The sequence below is a fragment of the Phalaenopsis equestris genome, unplaced genomic scaffold (assembly GCF_001263595.1).
Source record: "Phalaenopsis equestris unplaced genomic scaffold, ASM126359v1 Scaffold000414, whole genome shotgun sequence".
NCBI classification, from domain to species: domain Eukaryota; kingdom Viridiplantae; phylum Streptophyta; class Magnoliopsida; order Asparagales; family Orchidaceae; genus Phalaenopsis; species Phalaenopsis equestris.
The window spans coordinates 376,988-394,192 of NW_018164855.1; the positions used below are offsets into that span (position 1 = coordinate 376,988).

At 33.7% G+C, this 17,205-nt stretch overlaps 1 protein-coding gene across 1 annotated transcript; it reads left to right on the forward strand.

Moving 5' to 3' along the window:
- The first annotated feature begins 1,068 nt into the window (after positions 1–1,068).
- On the forward strand, positions 1,069–16,718 carry LOC110027134 (putative ER lumen protein-retaining receptor C28H8.4). The gene is made up of 6 exons (XM_020728437.1): positions 1,069–1,482; positions 3,038–3,237; positions 10,591–10,731; positions 10,811–10,891; positions 16,271–16,395; positions 16,491–16,718. Exons 1-6 carry the CDS (start codon positions 1,260–1,262, stop codon positions 16,537–16,539), a joined length of 819 nt encoding a protein of 272 aa, XP_020584096.1. The 5' UTR covers positions 1,069–1,259; the 3' UTR covers positions 16,540–16,718.
- The last annotated feature ends 487 nt before the right edge of the window (positions 16,719–17,205 follow it).

Here is a 17,205-nt window from a genome sequence, read left to right on the forward strand (position 1 = left end):
ACATACTAAAATGATTGTCAGCTTGTAACAATAAAAATCATATAAATGGATATAATCTATAATGATCTTAAGAATTTTCAACATGGGACAATCAAATATTAGAAATCTATTTGAGCACTGCTATATTCCCCATTATGTCACGACTTATTATAAACGATGTTATTCCATTTATTATATTTATCTTTTTTGGAAAATTTACACATCCTCCATACAATTCTTATACATTTACATATCTAATACTTAACCTTTCATATTTATATTTATAATATCTCGATGTCATAATTTATACATGAAAATATGTATTTTACTTTTAAAAAATAGGCAATATTGATATTTTTGATGTGATACTAATTATTCGAGAGTTATGTACGTAAATATGAAAGTTTAGATTTTTTGACATCTAAATACATAAGAATTATGTGGTATGTATGCAAACACCCCTTGTTATTATGGTATTTGAGAAACAACCCCCAAAATTCACCCTTAGTTAGGCTTAACAAAAACTTAATAAATCAACAAATTTAAAAATATTAAACTGATGAATTCTGTAGTTTATTTATAAGATATTATAATTAAATTTCTTTAGATTATTTTAGAGGATTTATGTATATATCATCTAATTTTCATATATTTATATTTTTAATACTACAAACTAAAAAAACTTATTTATTTAATAATTAAATGTTTAATACTTATTTAAATTGCACAATTATGTATTTACCACACAAAATTTGCTATTTACAAATCAACCAACTTTTGTTTTTCATTTTTATCAAGTTCTCAATAGTTTGTTGGTGACAAACATAAATACATCAGTTCGATAGGATATACGGGATAAAATAGATTCATGTACCCAACCCTACTTTGGGTAGTTAATTTATAAATGCCAATATTTTAAGTGGTTTTTATATAATTATGCCTATTTAAATTTCAATAAATATTTATTTTTTAAAAATAAAATTTAATTTTTGTATGTATTCAAATGTTAATGTGATAATGATATTAAAATATTATATAAATGAATATTAAATATACAATAATTGTGTCATAAAATACTGTAAATTTTCCGTTCAGAAAAAAATTCCAAAGATTCGGCCATTAGCGAAGCTCCGAGCTCCAACTCTGTTGGCGGAACATTGTACTGATCCGATCCCTGCACCAGAGGTTCTCAACGTAGGAAGATCCCCTCTCTTCGTTCTTCTAGATAGGTTTTTGTTCTTGTGGTGAGCTGATTAGGGATCGAGCAATCGGCGTTGAGGATGAGGGTTTCGAAGCGATCGATCGGCGTGGTGTGGGCATGGGTACGGCAGCAGCCGCCGAAGATCAAAGCGTTCCTCTCCGTGGTCACCGGGATGGCAGCACTCGCCTTCCTTAGATTCGTGGTTCACGACCACGATAATCTTTTCGTCGCCTCTGAGGCCGTTCACGCCGTTGGAATCTCGGTGCTCATTTACAAGCTCACCAAAGAGAAAACATGTGCCGGTTTGGTGTTCTGGTCCTCCTTAATCTATTCTTCCTGTTGCCCTAGGTCTTTAGTTGTATGAATGTTGGATTGGGGATTTAGAATTTTCCATGCTACCTGATTGATTCATTGTGGCTGAAATTAGAAGAAGCAGAAAGATGTTTTTTAGGATGATTTACGTACATCCGACTCAAAATTTTATGGTTTGTCAAGTTAAGGGTATATGGACTGCATTTTTTAACTTAATTTGTTCTTTAAAGTTGATCAGTATTTGTTCTTCGAGACAAGCTTGCTATTCACTATTTGCAGGGAGTAAATAAATAAGCATTTACAAAAGCAGCCTTCTATTTTCTTAGAGCAACTCAGTGAAAAGATATTTTAAACCATGGTTAAACCATCTTTACTTTTCAGCTTTATTTATACCATTATATTTCTCATTAGTTTTCTCACATGTTCTGAACTTTACCTGTTCAATTTGTTTCATCTATTTCCTACTATTATTTCATCAAATTATAGGTGGAAATGAATAGCATAGATTGTATAATATTTACTTATTATATTCCTAAAATTAATTATTTAATGTTGACCAAATTACACTGGCTCAAGATCAATAGAAATATGCCAGTTTCGATCTTGATTCAAGCTAAGCTGAGCTTTAGCTGGGCTGAATCAGATCTAGATTCAAGCTTGGTTTAACTTGTTGATCTTAGAGGTCAGTTTGAGGTAGGTGCAGGTGTTTGTTGTCAATCTTTTTTTTGGTTAAAGTTGCATACTAGTTTTCTTATAGCTATCACTCTAGGAGATTTTGTTGTATAAAATTAATCTTAAATTATTCGTAAACAAAATTATGACAGATGTTTGGTGAGAAAAGCTATAAAAAGCTCGCGAAATGAACACTTAATATGTATACAGATAGATAAATAACTTTTATTTATGAGTCAAATTCTTAGTTTACAGGCATCATTGTCTTTGCTCTCTAGGTACACTGATTCCTAAATGCACACCTTAAAATTTTTTTTCTACATACATATGCATCTCGAGCTGAATTCAAGCCCGTTCTTTTATTTACATATTTCTTTAAGGTGGCATTAATTTTTTGATATTCTATCAGTACGTGGTAATGTGAATCTAGAAATGAACTATATTCTGCTTTTGCTGCCACATAAATTTTCAACGCCCATGGGCTTGAATTGCTAGAAAATTGATTTCTTAGGGCCTTCATTTTGGAATCATCACTTGAAAACTATAATAATTTTGGAGGATTTACGTACATACAACTTAATTCCGATGTATTTACATATCTAACACGTAAACTTCAATTTCTACATGCATGCCGCCTTACCTGTGCAAGAAAAGGTGTCTTCCACTTTTTAAAAGTTAAAACGGTGGTATTTTTGATGCGATGTGAAAGGTTTGGGTGATATAAATGGGTGGTATGCATGTCAATGCCCTTATAATAATTTTTATTTTGTGGGTATTGCATCTTCATGTTTCTATCTGCTTACCTGTCAATTTATTTCCATCACTCTTGATTCGATTTCATGTTTCATGATATGAACTACTGTGTTTTTGCAGGACTATCCCTCAAGTCTCAGGAATTAACAGCTTTGTTCTTATCTGTTAGACTTTACTGCAGTTTTGTTATGGAGTATGATATACACACGTTGCTGGATTCTGCCACTCTTGTAACAACACTGTGGGTTATTTATATGATTCGTTTTAAACTAAAATCAAGCTACATGGAAGATAAGGACAATTTCGCAATATACTATGTGGTAATATTTTGTTTTTCTCCTGGATGTTTGTTTGGATTTGTCCTGCAATATATGGAATTGTTAAAAAAATATGGATTGAAGCGATAAAACCGTGTTAAGATGATTTTTTTTTAATTTACTTTTTTTGAACAAACCATTTGATGTATTGATTGCATTTCATATGTTTCTCTCTCCTTTTTTTTTAACCTGTATATTTTACATATTTTTGTTGAATATTTTCATGGCTCGTGAATATTATCTGCATCATTTTTTAGTCTGTTTTATGCACCTATATCCTGTCTTAAGCATGTTCTACATTGTTATTGTTGTTGGGTAACAAAACTAATTTTAATGGCATAACGTCAGCCAATTCTATTGTAATTTAGCCCAAAGTGATTGAACCAGTTTCCAAAAAAAGATGGGCCCAATTCAACCAATTTCCACATTGTATCAAATCAATCAATTAGGATTCAAACAATTGTAATATTAAATTGTGTAGGTAGGTTATTCATGAGTGTGGTGAACCTAAATATATTAAATGTAACCTAAATTAGTTAGAATTTTAAACATAAATTCTATTTGAGCTAATCATATATTAATTTGTTGAGGTTCATGGCCACATTTCATAATCTTTACTTTTTCAACTTTTTATCTTTAAAATTAAAGAGGCCTCAACGCAAACAAGTTACACTTGCCTGTGTATATGAAACCTATAGTATTACTCAAGAATTTGAATGCTCCATATAAATCTTATGAATTTATGGCAAAATATGGATGCAAGAAGATGCACAACATTTTTCCTTCTCATATCTCTTTTAGACTTGGGAGATTGGAATTGTGGATAACTTTCTACATTAGCATGGGCTATGAAAGGGTCTTATTACAAATTAAATGGAGATGTAAATGTTTGATGACGCAACACACAACAAAACTATAGAAGAAATTGGGAATTGAAATAAAAAAAAATAATCAAAATAACGGCTCGTCAAGTTTTAGATGTTGAATTTTTGAAGCATTAGAAATGTTGAGTAGAAGAAAAAATTATTGAGAAAAATTATGGGAACTGTCCATATATGTTATATTTATAAGGAATAAGGGATTGTTTATAGAAATAACCTAACAACTAGAAGTCGAAACTATCAATACTGTTTATCAATTGATGAGAGTAAGAGATAATATTAAGAGAATTGTTGAATTTATATGAACTGTTGATACATGATTAAATCCTTGCTATCCCAATCATCATTAATCAAATGACAATGATGGATTGCATTAATTATTTTGGGATGGGAATAACTCTTATATGGAGAGTAAGGGTGGTGGAAGCTTTCCATAGGCTAATGGAGAAGCAGTATATTTTTCCTTATGAGGACTATATAATTTCTGTAAGGTAAAAGATATATCCATATTATTAATAAAATTGCAGCATTTCTAGATGCTACCAATTGTATATGATAGAAGGAAACAATTTTTTATTTACATAAAATTCAACCATAGAAGCAATGATAATAGGCGCAATAAGCTTAAAGGTTCTTCAAATTAGTAATAGACTAGCATCATTAAAAAAAAAACACATACCATTGCTAAACTAAAAAATATGTGCAAACATACAAGATTCTTATGGTTTCAGTAGACAAATTGATGGAGTGCAAATAATGCGCCAAAATAGGCTAACTATATCATAATTATTCATATAAAATTTCCAAATATGGTAATGAGTTTGTTCGACAATATTTTATCTTTCATCATGTATAATAAAAAATATTTACAAAGAATAATTAATTCATGCAAATGCTCATCATAAAATTCAAGAAAATCATATAATGCATTTTTTGAGCAATTTAATAACTTAAGCCTTTATAATGGATAAATCATAAAAAAGAATGGAGTCAATTGATGACTTATAGGTCACTCGAAATGGGGTGAATTAGATGAATTAAAAATTCATTTACAAGTAAATTGTTTTTATTTAAATTTCAACAAAATGGTTAGGTAGATCTCATCATAAAAAACAAAATAATATGCAAATTAAAGTACACATTTTAAAAAATAAGTGATTAATTTTTATGTGTTTCGATTCAACATGGTTTTAATAGAGAACCGCAAAGGGGTTATCTTTCAGGTCAAACACATTTTTAAGCTACCAAAATTCGCTTCCTCTCGGGTCAGATACTAGCCTGTAAAGAAAACATTTCAAATTATGTATGTTTCTTTAAATGTCACATGTAGTTTTAGTTTTAGTTTCAATTTAAGATTTGAAATTATCAATATAAATTTTATGACATTACCATGTATAATATTAGCTTGTTATGTGCATTCATATTATATGAAAGAAGTTTTATTATCTTTAAAATTTTTAATATTTTTGTCTTCAAAATTTGGAACCTCATTAGATTCTTGCACAAATGATATAATATTATGAGGACATCAAAAGGTGATATGACATTTTCTTTGACTTTTGTAACAAATAACCTTAATAGTCGATGCACCAAAGGATTGATCATATTTAATAAAATGATTTTTGGAGAATGTGGATATAGAATTTACCGAGATATGGATAACAGATGATTTGATAGACCTGTTGTAGAATTGATAAACTGCTTGACACCATACTTTTGTTTTAATTTTAGGATGAGGATCATCTACAAAATTATTTATTTCTACTTTTTCTTTCTTTTTGCAAAGCACACTTATAGTTCAATCCTTTAATTTAATTTGAATATTCATTTATATTTGTTTGTCTTGTTTTTATCCAATTAGGAATATTTGTCAAGCTTAGGCGTGATTTGAAAGAGAATCAGTTGGATGAGGTTTAGTTAGGTTTGAATTTGGATTTATGTTAGGCAGCTAATTTTATGGGGGGATTTAAGGATTTGTTGAAAGATTTGAATAAAATTTGATTTAAATTTAAATTTAGATTTTTGAGTTGTTTAATGTAAAACTTTAGTAGATAGTTTATGAACTTTAGGAGTTGAGATGGTTGATAATTTGTGTTTCATTTTAATTCTAAAATTTAGTGGATTACAAAGGAAACGAAAACTACAAATTCTCAACATGTTGCTAAATTCTCAAAGCATTAGAGTTGTTAAATCTTCAAAATGGAAAATTAAGGAGCCAAAATATAGGTTATATGAATTTCAGAAGATGTCTCATAAATTAGAACTATTTCATCGATTAAGCATACACGAGATACCTCTCCCTGTATGTCTTCTGTAAGCATCTTTAGGATTTAAGACAAGAACTTCATATCTTGAAGTAATTTAATTATAATTGGGAACTCTAAAGTGACTCCATAATTACTTCTAATAATACTAGTTTGTTTTCTATCATATATTTCTTTATATTTTTTCTTAATGTGCATCATATCAATTTCTATGGTACTCGATAATATGAATTCTTATGATCCATAAAAAATATTTGATGATATTTTCCTTGTTATCTATACTTTCCTTAATTTTTTTCACACATAAGTTTTTCATTGTAGATCTTCCTTATTGAAAACTAAATTGATTCTTCCAAATTGGCTTAAATCTTCAAGTCTACATTCCAGTCTACAAATTTGCAAAAATAAGTCCCTAAATTTAAAAAATTAGTAAAGAATAGGGAAACAGAACAGAGAGTTTTTTTTTGAAAAATTATTTAAAATGTTTCAAACTTATGGGGTTACATGTTGGCTTAGGTGGAAGCTTTGATTTTTGTGGCATATTTTTTATAGTGAGAATGAATTTAAATACGCCTCAAGTTGTCAAGGCGTAGCAGCCTTTTAGTTTATTTTTGTTGAAAAAGCTCAACCAGTCTCTTCATTCTCTCAAGCGAGTCAAATAGAAATATGATGAATTATAACATTAATTTATGTGCAAAATGTTACTAAGAATCTTTTGAATATTTTTCTAACCAAATATAGCTTAATAAGAACCTAAATTAGTTTGACTCATAACATATTTTAATAGTTGGGTTGATCAGATATTACTTTGTTGAGCTTCATGTCTTCGTGAGTAGGTTTTGAAAAATTGATAACAGAGCCAATCTGAAAGCTTACACAGGCTTGTTTGAACAGCCCAAGGAAGCTTTGCCCATGAGTTGGATGCTATATACCATTTTGATATTTTCATATCTAGCGATTTAGTATTTTTTGTTATTTTCGTGTTTTTTAAATTTATTGTTTCTGATTTACAAATGCTTTTGAAGATTATATTCCACATTTTTTTTACAGCAGCTGGAAAACTCTACTTCTATGATTTAACTCTCTTTTAATTTCAAACTTTTAGTTTCATTTTCTTCAATTTGAAACGATATACGTTGTGCTGTTCTGCAAAGATTCGAGCTGTACCCGTTATTTACGGATATTGATTGGAAACGACAAAGAAAAAAGTGATTAAAAAAAAAAAAAAAAAACTTTTGACATGGAAAACAGAATGCGAATGATGGGCATTTTTCTTGGTGCCTGACTGATTAATTCTGTTGTCATTGTTGCGTGATTGATGAGATGTCGACATACCTCTATTGAGAGCCTTTACTGTCCCCCTCTCCCTCCATCCCCCGCTCTTTATTTTTAGGCGCATTTACATATACAGACCACACAATTCTTATGTATTTGCATATCTAACACCTTAATACTGGAACTAGTTCAAAAATCAGCAGAAACAAAATCACTCTATTAAGCAAATGAATTAGGGTTACAGAACGCGGCTCAAAACGGAAATACGACACTACTACAACCTCCTCCAGCTATGGCTGGAAGGGAAAACCCAATGACGGTGGTGGCGTCGGCACAGATGTAAGGAGAAGCCGGAAGGGGAAGAATTGGGGGCTGTTTGGTAGGTTGGGGAGGAATTTAGTGGATGGTATGAGGGCTGGAGTGGATCGACAGGATAGGAGGCAGGGAGGGAAGGGGAAGAGGTGCTGGCGGGATGGTCTGGACAGCGGGAAGAGCTGCGGTTAATTTTTCGACTTAGTGCGGGGCAGTGGTTGGATCGGCGTACAGCATGGGCTGCTGCAGGGAGAGAGGTGTCAGGTGGGATTTTGCTGCTGGATTGGGTCAGACACCAAATTATGCTGCAAGAAAAAGTGGTGGCTGGCCCAGTAGAAGGAGGGGTGGCCGACGACTATGAGAGGGGAAGGAGAAGTGGTAGGAAGGGGAATAGGAGAAGATACAACACTACCTCTGAGCATAGGTGACTGCTTCACCGACGACTGCTGCCTGAAGGACGATTGCTGCATGTTTTGTTCCTATTGTCTTTCCATCTTCAAGGCTAGAGTTTGAACATCTTTAAGTGATAAATAAGGCTGCAGCTGCACTATGTTGCTAATAGCGGGCTTCAGACCCCCCATATAACGAGCTATGGTATGCTCCTCTGGCTCAACCAAATCACACCTCATATGCACCTGTTCAAACTGCTCCTTGAACTCCTCTACTGACAAATCCATCTGCTGTAGGTGGAGCCTCAGAAATATATCCTGGTTGTAATGGAGTGGGATGTATTTCCTCAGTATTATTTTCTTCATCTTCTCTTGTCTTGTAATCTTATTGCTGCCTTCCCTTTTTTCTGTTACTGTAAGTTCTCCCACTACAAAGAGTCACTTTTTTTCAACTTGATAGCATCTAATTTGCCCCTCTTATCCTCTAACACATCCTTATACTCGAAGTTCCGTTCAACAAATTGCAACCAATCAATAAAGTTTTCTAGATCCATACCCCCATCAAACCCTTGCAGATCCACTTTGATGCGAAGTCTTTGTGCCCTCCAAAGGATATCTCCTCTTTGAAATTCTCCCTGTGGAAGAGATTCAGATACCCCTCTTCAGGCCTACTCTAATACTAGATTCTGAAACTCCGTGGCTTGTTTTCTACATCCTTGAAATTCTTCCTATGGAAGGGATTCAGATCCTCCTCTCTTTTTTCTCTTCGACTCTCTAGATATCGGTCGAGGGTAATATCCCATTGGATCATCTAATCAATTTCCACAAGCCTCTACTGAAGGTGACAAACCTCTCTCTATATCTCTTCCCGGGTAGGCTCAGACATATATCTTTTTGGTGGCATGGTTATGGTTTGGGCTTTGTGGAAGTGGAAAGGATATTTGGTGGTAGGAAAGAATTTTTTTTTGCTTGTGGTGGATGCTAGGAAACCCTAATATAGGATTAGGGTTAGGCCATTAATTAGTTAAAAAATAAGTGGAAACGAAAGCACTTTATTAAACAAATGAATTTGGGTTATAGAACGTGACTCAAAACGGATATACTACACTACTACAACCTCCTCCAGCTAGGGCCAGAAGAGAAGACCCGAGGATGGTGGTTGCGTCGGCGCAGCAGCAACGGGAAGGGGAAGGGGAAGGGGAAGAGGAAGGATTGGGGGTTGTTTGGTAGATTGGGGAAGGAATTTAGTAGGCAGTTTGGGGGCTGGGGAGTGAAGCGACAGGATAGGAGGTAGGGAAGTGGAGGAGTGCTGGGTGCTGGCAGGATGGTCTGGATAGCAGGATGAGCTGCTGTTAATGGTTTGGCTGGTTGTGGAGTAGTGGTTGCATTGGTGGACAGCACGGGCTGCTGCAGGGAGAGAGACATCAGGTGGGGTTTGGCCGCTGGATTGGGTTGGACAGCAAACTATACTGCAGGAAAAAGGGGTGGCTGGCCAACCAGGAGGAGGGGTGGTCGGCGGCTAAGGGAGCGGAAGGTAAAGTGGTAGGAAGGGAAATAGGAGAAGAAAAAACACCACCGCTAAGAAGGGAGGGGAAGGAAAAGTGGTAGGAAGGGAAATAGGAGAAGAAAAAACACCACCGCTAAGCAGGATACAACCAAAGCAACACCTCCCATTGGATACAGCCCTAGCAAGAGAAGAGGAGACTCACATGGAATCTGTAAACAATAATAAAACAAAAGCTAGCCCTAATTCCAGAAAGCAGCACTTAGAAAGACTCCAATAGGGAAATAACAGAAAAGGTAGGCTTCAATAGGGAAATAACATAGGAGGGAGGGAGGGAGGGAGGGAGGGGCTTTAGTCCCACCCTGTTGAGATTCCGCCCGATCCAGCAGGGACCTGGATCGGTCCCCAATCAGACTGAGATCAAGTCCCAGGTCTGTTGTGAGCCGGTTCATCCGGTTGGCTTCCCTAGCCCTGCGTCACACCTAAAAATTCATATTTACAAACATACCACTCAAAGCTTTAACATCAGATATTATCTTTTTAGAAGCGAAGTACACTTTTTCAATTCTAACACCAAGGTGTTAGAAATCTAAATATCAAACTTTAGGTGTTAGATATGCAAATACAAAAATATTGTGGTATGTATCTAAATTTCCTTTTTTTAAAATAATTGGATTACAAATATTTCAAACTGTTGCTGACTGAGTTTTTCGCCTTACAAACATATGTAGGTTGTGCCCTGTGCAGTGTTAGCTTTGTTGGTTCACCCAACTACATCACACAATCTTGTTAACAGGATTTTCTGGGCCTTCTGTGTTTATCTTGAAGCTGTTTCTGTGTTGCCACAGCTCCGTTTGATGCAGAACACCAAGGTAAATATGAAATAATATGATTTATATCAATTTACATTATATGCTTTATATTTTCTGCTGAATGTGTTTATTTGTGCAGATTGTTGAGCCATTTACTGCACACTACGTATTTGCATTAGGAATTGCCAGGTTTTTGAGCTGTGCCCATTGGGTTCTTCAGGTTTGTTTCAGTGCAGCCTTTCTTGTCTATTTCTATGTGTCCTCTTGTTATGTTGAACGGTGTAGTTCTGTGCTAGTTATGTTTCAGGTTTTTAGCAGGTTTGTTAAATACAGTGCATTTTGCTTTGGCATATTCACTTAGCGTACTGAATGAATTTGTGGATTGGAGAACTTTAATGGTGGAAGGAAAATGTGGGCACAAAAAATTCACACCCCGGCCTCTCTCGAGATGAATGAGAGAGTTTTATGCTGAGGTTTTTGGTCAATTTTTCAAAAGGTAGATGACATTGTAGATAAAGCACTACCTAGGGAATTTGAGGTCCTTTTGCGAGAATTTTCAAGTTTTGGGGTTTGAGTTTTCTCATAGGTGTAAGCCCCTATGATTAATTAACCCTACTGATATCTATCAGAGCTAGTCATTAGAGTACTAATTACTCAGAATATAATAGTACCAAACTTAAATTTTGAATTATGAAATTTATGATCCCAAGTTTAGAGCTGATTGTGGGGGGAATGATGATGAACCTGATCAAGATATGATGATTATGTTGTTTTAGGTTGTCACGATCCTTGATCTATTTAGTTAGATGAAGTAGTTGATCTAACTTGATGGAATGAATGATATTTGTCAGCAATAATTAGTTGTTTCATCTAAGGGATCTTGTACACTTGAGATAATGTTTTTCTAAGGGGACAAATTGAAGTAAAACCTTAACTAAAAGAGGATTTGTGCTCTTTTAAGTATATCATATGATTTACCAGTCAAAGGGGCATAGTTATTGGGAAATATAAGGACTATAAGTGTGACCATAATATATTAAAGCGTGATGACTAAACCACTTAGTCAGATAGCTTTGGTCGTAACCACTTCTTTTGTAGAATTGATTGGCCAAATAATCCGAACAAATGAATCAAGCCACATATTTATTGATATATGAGTCAATGTGAACATTATAATATATTTGATTCCGTTTTAGCTCATTATGAGCTTAAGTTAACATTGAATTTATCATTCTCTCCAAGCAATTGCAGACGGTGAATGAGGATTACTCTTTAGCTTTAACTGATAGCATTTTGCATGAATGTTTTGATATTTCTATTTTAAAATTTTGATTTTATAAACAAACCTATTAAGATGAGATTCAAATTCAACACAACCTCCATCAGGGATAAAAGCTGTTGTGTCATTCAAATTCATAATTCAAGGACTGATTTTGGTTTTTTTTACTTGAAAGCTTGGTTTTATGAGTGGACCCCTCGGGTTGTTACTTGCATTCAACACGACCATCAACGGAGATTTGAATAGCTTTGAATCTTATTGAGTTTTTGTCGCTTATCGAGAGTTGGGTTCATAAAGCTAAATTCATTTGTAATATTGTATAACCTATCAATCTACCTCATTTGTAGAGAATCGGGTTCATGATTAACATTTAATTTGCATTCATTTGAAAATTTACTGTATTATGAATCCTTGTAACTCATGCATGGAGGATCGATTCTGACAATTAAGAACATGATTACCCTTTATAATCCTCAAATCAGGAGTTTATATTTTTAACATAAAATTTCATTCCTAAAGTAGGCTATTATGGTTGAAATTTTTTATTAACTCAGCTGCATGATGGATAATTTAAATTTTAGAAATCAAGCTTTTTAGTTATAATTTGTAATGAACAAGCCTATCACTAGATTGGATACTGACCTTCAAATTGCAATTTGATTGAAATTCAATATTCAATTGTTACTAAGCCATCAATCTCGTCAACTCGAGTTCTTTTGAGTATGATGATCAGATTGGCTGAATAGGGGTTTAGTTTTGTTAACCCCAGTCATTTTGAGGAGGATGATCAGGCTGTCTAAATAGGAATTTCTTTTTGTTTGCTGCAATTTTTTGCAAGGAGGATCATACTAGAAAATGTGAGACTTATGACTTGCCTTGTAAGTAAGATGGCTCGCCTGAGGGTGTGCAGCATTTAATAATTTTGATTTTTTTTTAAAAAATGTGATTTCTGAAAATTTTGGATAACTCTCATGCTCCTCAAGGTGGTTCATATTTTATCTTAAACTTGTGTTCAACCCATGCAATATTCTCAGACTCTATACTAAGACATTCAACATAGTGGTTGGAGTACATGTGCGCTATTAAAGCTTAGTGGTTGGTCGCATATTATTCTCAGATTTTACAATTGAATATTTAGTATATTTGTCGGAGCACGTACAAGTTTTTATTTTATTGTTATGTGTACATCTTGGTGCATTTGCGCCATGCACTTGCATAAATTTCGGTGAGTTTACAAGATGCATGCCCATGTGTTCAAGAGCACTGGAAAGATTATCTTGGGATGAGCGCACATCTTAAAGATTTAAAAATTTTGTTAACCACACCTTTTCTTAAACCCTTGCATGAAACTCAAGGCACGTGCATGTTTTTAGAGGTGATGTATCTAAATTAAAACTAGACTCATGAAAAGTGTAAGCCTTGAAATCGTTTAAAATTTGAACACTGGCATGGATATATCCATCTTTGAAAGCCTAGAAAGTTTTAATTGAATTCTTCAAAATTCATCTTTGATTGTGTGTATTTAAACTATTACAATTTGTTTGCATTTAACTCTTATCCGAGTGAGATCTCAAATTGACCCCATAATGATATTCGTTTGCTTTCAAATAGAGACTCATTTAATCACTTTTTGAAGCAATTATGATTCATGTTTTGATTATTCTGAAAGTCAATGAGAGGCTATATTCAAGCTCATCAAACAAATTGTCATGTTCGCAGCTATTCGGTTCTTTGTACTTCTCATCTCATTCAGTGCAAAATGTACAATTGTTTAAGTATTCATCCTCAATTCTCATTCACCGCTAATTAGATGATTTTTAAATTTTCAATTTTGTTTAAATTTTATAGTTTGTTTCTTTCATTTTTGTGCTCCTATTCTTCGTAATTCTATCTAAACCAAATTTCAACAGTCTCATTCAGTGCCATCCCTTTTAAGGGGCTATTCGCGAGTAATATAAACTTTTGCTTCTGCTCATGATCGGTAGTTTGCAACACTGTGGTTGTTTGTCTTTTAAACTACCTGCCTAGAAAGCGTGTATAGATCTTCGTGTACACGTGAGAGAAATACTGGTTGTTTGTCTTTTATGAATTCTAAACCTTTTTTTTTTTGGGTTAGATTCGGGTTGACGAACCCAACTTGAAATTGACCCAAAACCGAATCATTAACCCGAAATTTACTCAAAATCAACTGACAAACTCGAAATTACCCAAAATTAACCCAAATAGTTGTTACATCTTATGTTAAATATATGGCACAGGTCGGGTTTGTGTCGATAGGTTGAAAGCGGGGTGGGTTTGTTGGAAATTTTGACCCATATAATATTCGGGTCAAGTAATTTAGTTTGGGTCAATTTCGGGTCAGCCTTGAACCTGACCCACAAATCTGATTTGACATCCCTGAGTTAGAGTTTCTACTAACAAGAAGCTGCTCTACTTAGTCAATTTTGCCAAGAATTACATGCCATGTCACAACTAAATTGAGCTCTCTATCCTAAACATGGCAATCGCTATAGTTGTTACTGCAAAATTGAATGAATGGCTGTGTTATCGAGTGTGGAGGTGTTGTGGGATCTATCATAGGATTTGGTTGGGGTGGACGAGAAACCACTTGAAGTCGTGGACTGCAGTGAACACGTGATGTTTAATGGACTACGAAATCTGGAATGGAGGTTCGAAAATCCCATGCAATGATGAAGAATATCGGATTCATGCATCTCAACAATGCCCAAATGATCAGAATTCCTTCTCATCTTGAACATTTAGAAGAGTTATTTAAAATCTTAAAAGAAAAAAAAAAATTACGTACGAGAATGGGAACTTCGTTCATTCATTGTCATGACTTCCTCCATATGGGATTATCATATATGGGGCTATAGAGAAAAGTGAGAAATTCCTAAGTTTATATTCTGGAAAAATGAGAATCATTTTATAAACTTGACTCAAAATTTAATTTTGGTACTGCATAGTTTCAACATAGAAAGGAAGCTGAATTTATTTAATTCAAATGAATCGTACACTTTCACTTTCATGTTTGTGAATGGACTCAAGACCAAATAAATTAGATAATTTTTTTTTAAAATACTTCATGAACGTTACCTTTGATGGCTTCAAACTCGTCCTCGAGCTCAAGATGGTGTATGACTCACTCATTGTTTTCCCATCAATTGAAACTTGTTTCACGGACGCTTCGCAGATATATTTTTTGGTAAAAGTCATGAAAACTAAAAGGTTTATCTGGTGGGTTCATTGGGCGGGTCCACTTTATGGGCTGTTTGGTTGGATGCATTAGAAGTGTGCAATATTCTGTCTTTTATTTTTTTTGCATTTTTTTTTCTTTCTTTTTTGTTAGGTTGGAAACAAAGGAATTACAAAGTAAAAAAAATGATGGATTTGAAATATCTTTTCCTACATTTGAAAATGAGTAAAGCTCCAAAATATTCCATTGAGTGTTTACATGGGTCTGCTTTAGTCTCGGAATCTATAAAAATGTCAAATTAGTCTCCAGGTTTTTAAAATTGGGGTTGAAATAGTCATTCTTGAAGACTATTTTAGCCCATATTAAATGAATTTGGGGACTAAATTTATACTTTTATTGACTCTAGGACTAGGACAAAAAAGGTCCCCCTGCAACGAATCAATGTACTATTCTGACACTTTTCTCATGTAAAAATCGACAACACCTACGGATTGCCAAGTCACACTGCCATTATCCGTTTACCTGTTACCTATCAATTTCATGTCGATCACGCCCTTCCCTGTCCCCCCTAGCCCGCAACGCCTTCCCCATCTTTATGCATGTCACACGTCCTCTCTCTCACTTTTGTCGCCTCTCTATCCTCATATCCATACACCCTCTCACGACTCCTCCCTTGCCGATGACCTTGTGTGAGTCGTCGAGAAGATACAGACGAGAAAAAGAGTTTTTTGAAATGCATCCTATTAAAAAGACAACAATTTCGCATTTAATTTACATCCAATCAAACAACTCCCTACATTTTTTTTTAATACATGCATTCTAATCACTCTCTCTTTCTAATATGCATATATCTAAATGTGCATTTACATACATACCAATCAATCCCCATGTATTCCCCATGTATTTCATATCTGACATCCAAACTTTACTTCTTTTTTTTTTTTTATAGTTGTACCACTCAAATCTTTAGTATCACATCGAAAATACCTCTATATTCTAACTCCTAAAATGTAAAAATTGAAGTATAGTTGTTAGATATGTAAATACATAGGATTTTAGTCGTCATGTATGTAAATCTTCCATTTTATGTGGTGTTATCATTGAAACTGCTGCACTTGCTGCAGGTATTGGACACACGGGGAAGATTGCTGACTGCTCTTGGATACGGCTTGTGGCCATCAATGGTTCTCCTCTCTGAAATAGTCCAAACATTCATCCTTGCTGATTTCTGTTATTATTATGTGAAGAGGTAAAATCCATTTGAAATTATAAGTATACACTGAAATCATTTCTTTTTTTATATATATTTCTAATAAAAAAAATATATATTTTTTTATTTTTCAGTGTATTCGGTGGGCAGCTTGTTCTGCGTCTTCCTTCAGGTGTTGTGTGAGATATATTATATTATTATTATTATTATTATTTATTATTATTATTATTAGAATGTTTTATTTTGGTAAATTGATGCATATTTGGATAATTTTTTAATGTAGAAACTAGAAATAGAGGCTAATTCAATTGTTGTTGATCAGAATGAGATTCACGATAAAAGAAATTCTACTGCTTTTTTTATGAGAGCTTTGGATTTCTTAGTCTGTTTGGGATCATTTTTGTTATGTATTTTATTCTATTTTATGCATCTTTATATCCAACACCTAAATTTTAAATGCTTATTTATGTTGAAGTTAACGTGTTCAGTTATGTGGCTATGTAAGAAATGAGTGGTATGTATGTAAATCTTTTTATCATTTGGGGTGTTTTTTGAATTTTTTTTTTATTATATGGAGATTTAAGGCAAATTTGTATTCTCCGTCTTTGATGATTTATTATTAACTGGAACACAATTTTTGATGCGATGTGAAAGATTTGGGGGGTGAAAATATGAAAAAGTAAGATTTAGAGGTTAGATATGTAAATATATGAAAATCAGGTGGTATGTGTGAATTGCCTTTCGTGTGAAAATATAGGCAACTTAAAATTATCTCAAAATCTATATTACCTCAAATATAATGAATTAAAGAAAGGAGAAAGTATGACTGAATTTGTCATAAATTATAAT

What these genes read in the sequence shown, in the direction of transcription:
- LOC110027134 (XM_020728437.1), top strand. Translation starts at nt 1,260, where the DNA reads ATGAGGGTTTCGAAGCGATCGATCGGCGTGGTGTGGGCATGGGTACGG. An exon ending in CAAAGAGAAAACATGTGCCG is followed by an intron (nt 1,483 to 3,037) that starts GTTTGGTGTTCT and finishes GTGTTTTTGCAG; the next exon opens with GACTATCCCTCAAGTCTCAG. An exon ending in GTGCCCATTGGGTTCTTCAG is followed by an intron (nt 10,892 to 16,270) that starts GTTTGTTTCAGT and finishes CACTTGCTGCAG; the next exon opens with GTATTGGACACACGGGGAAG.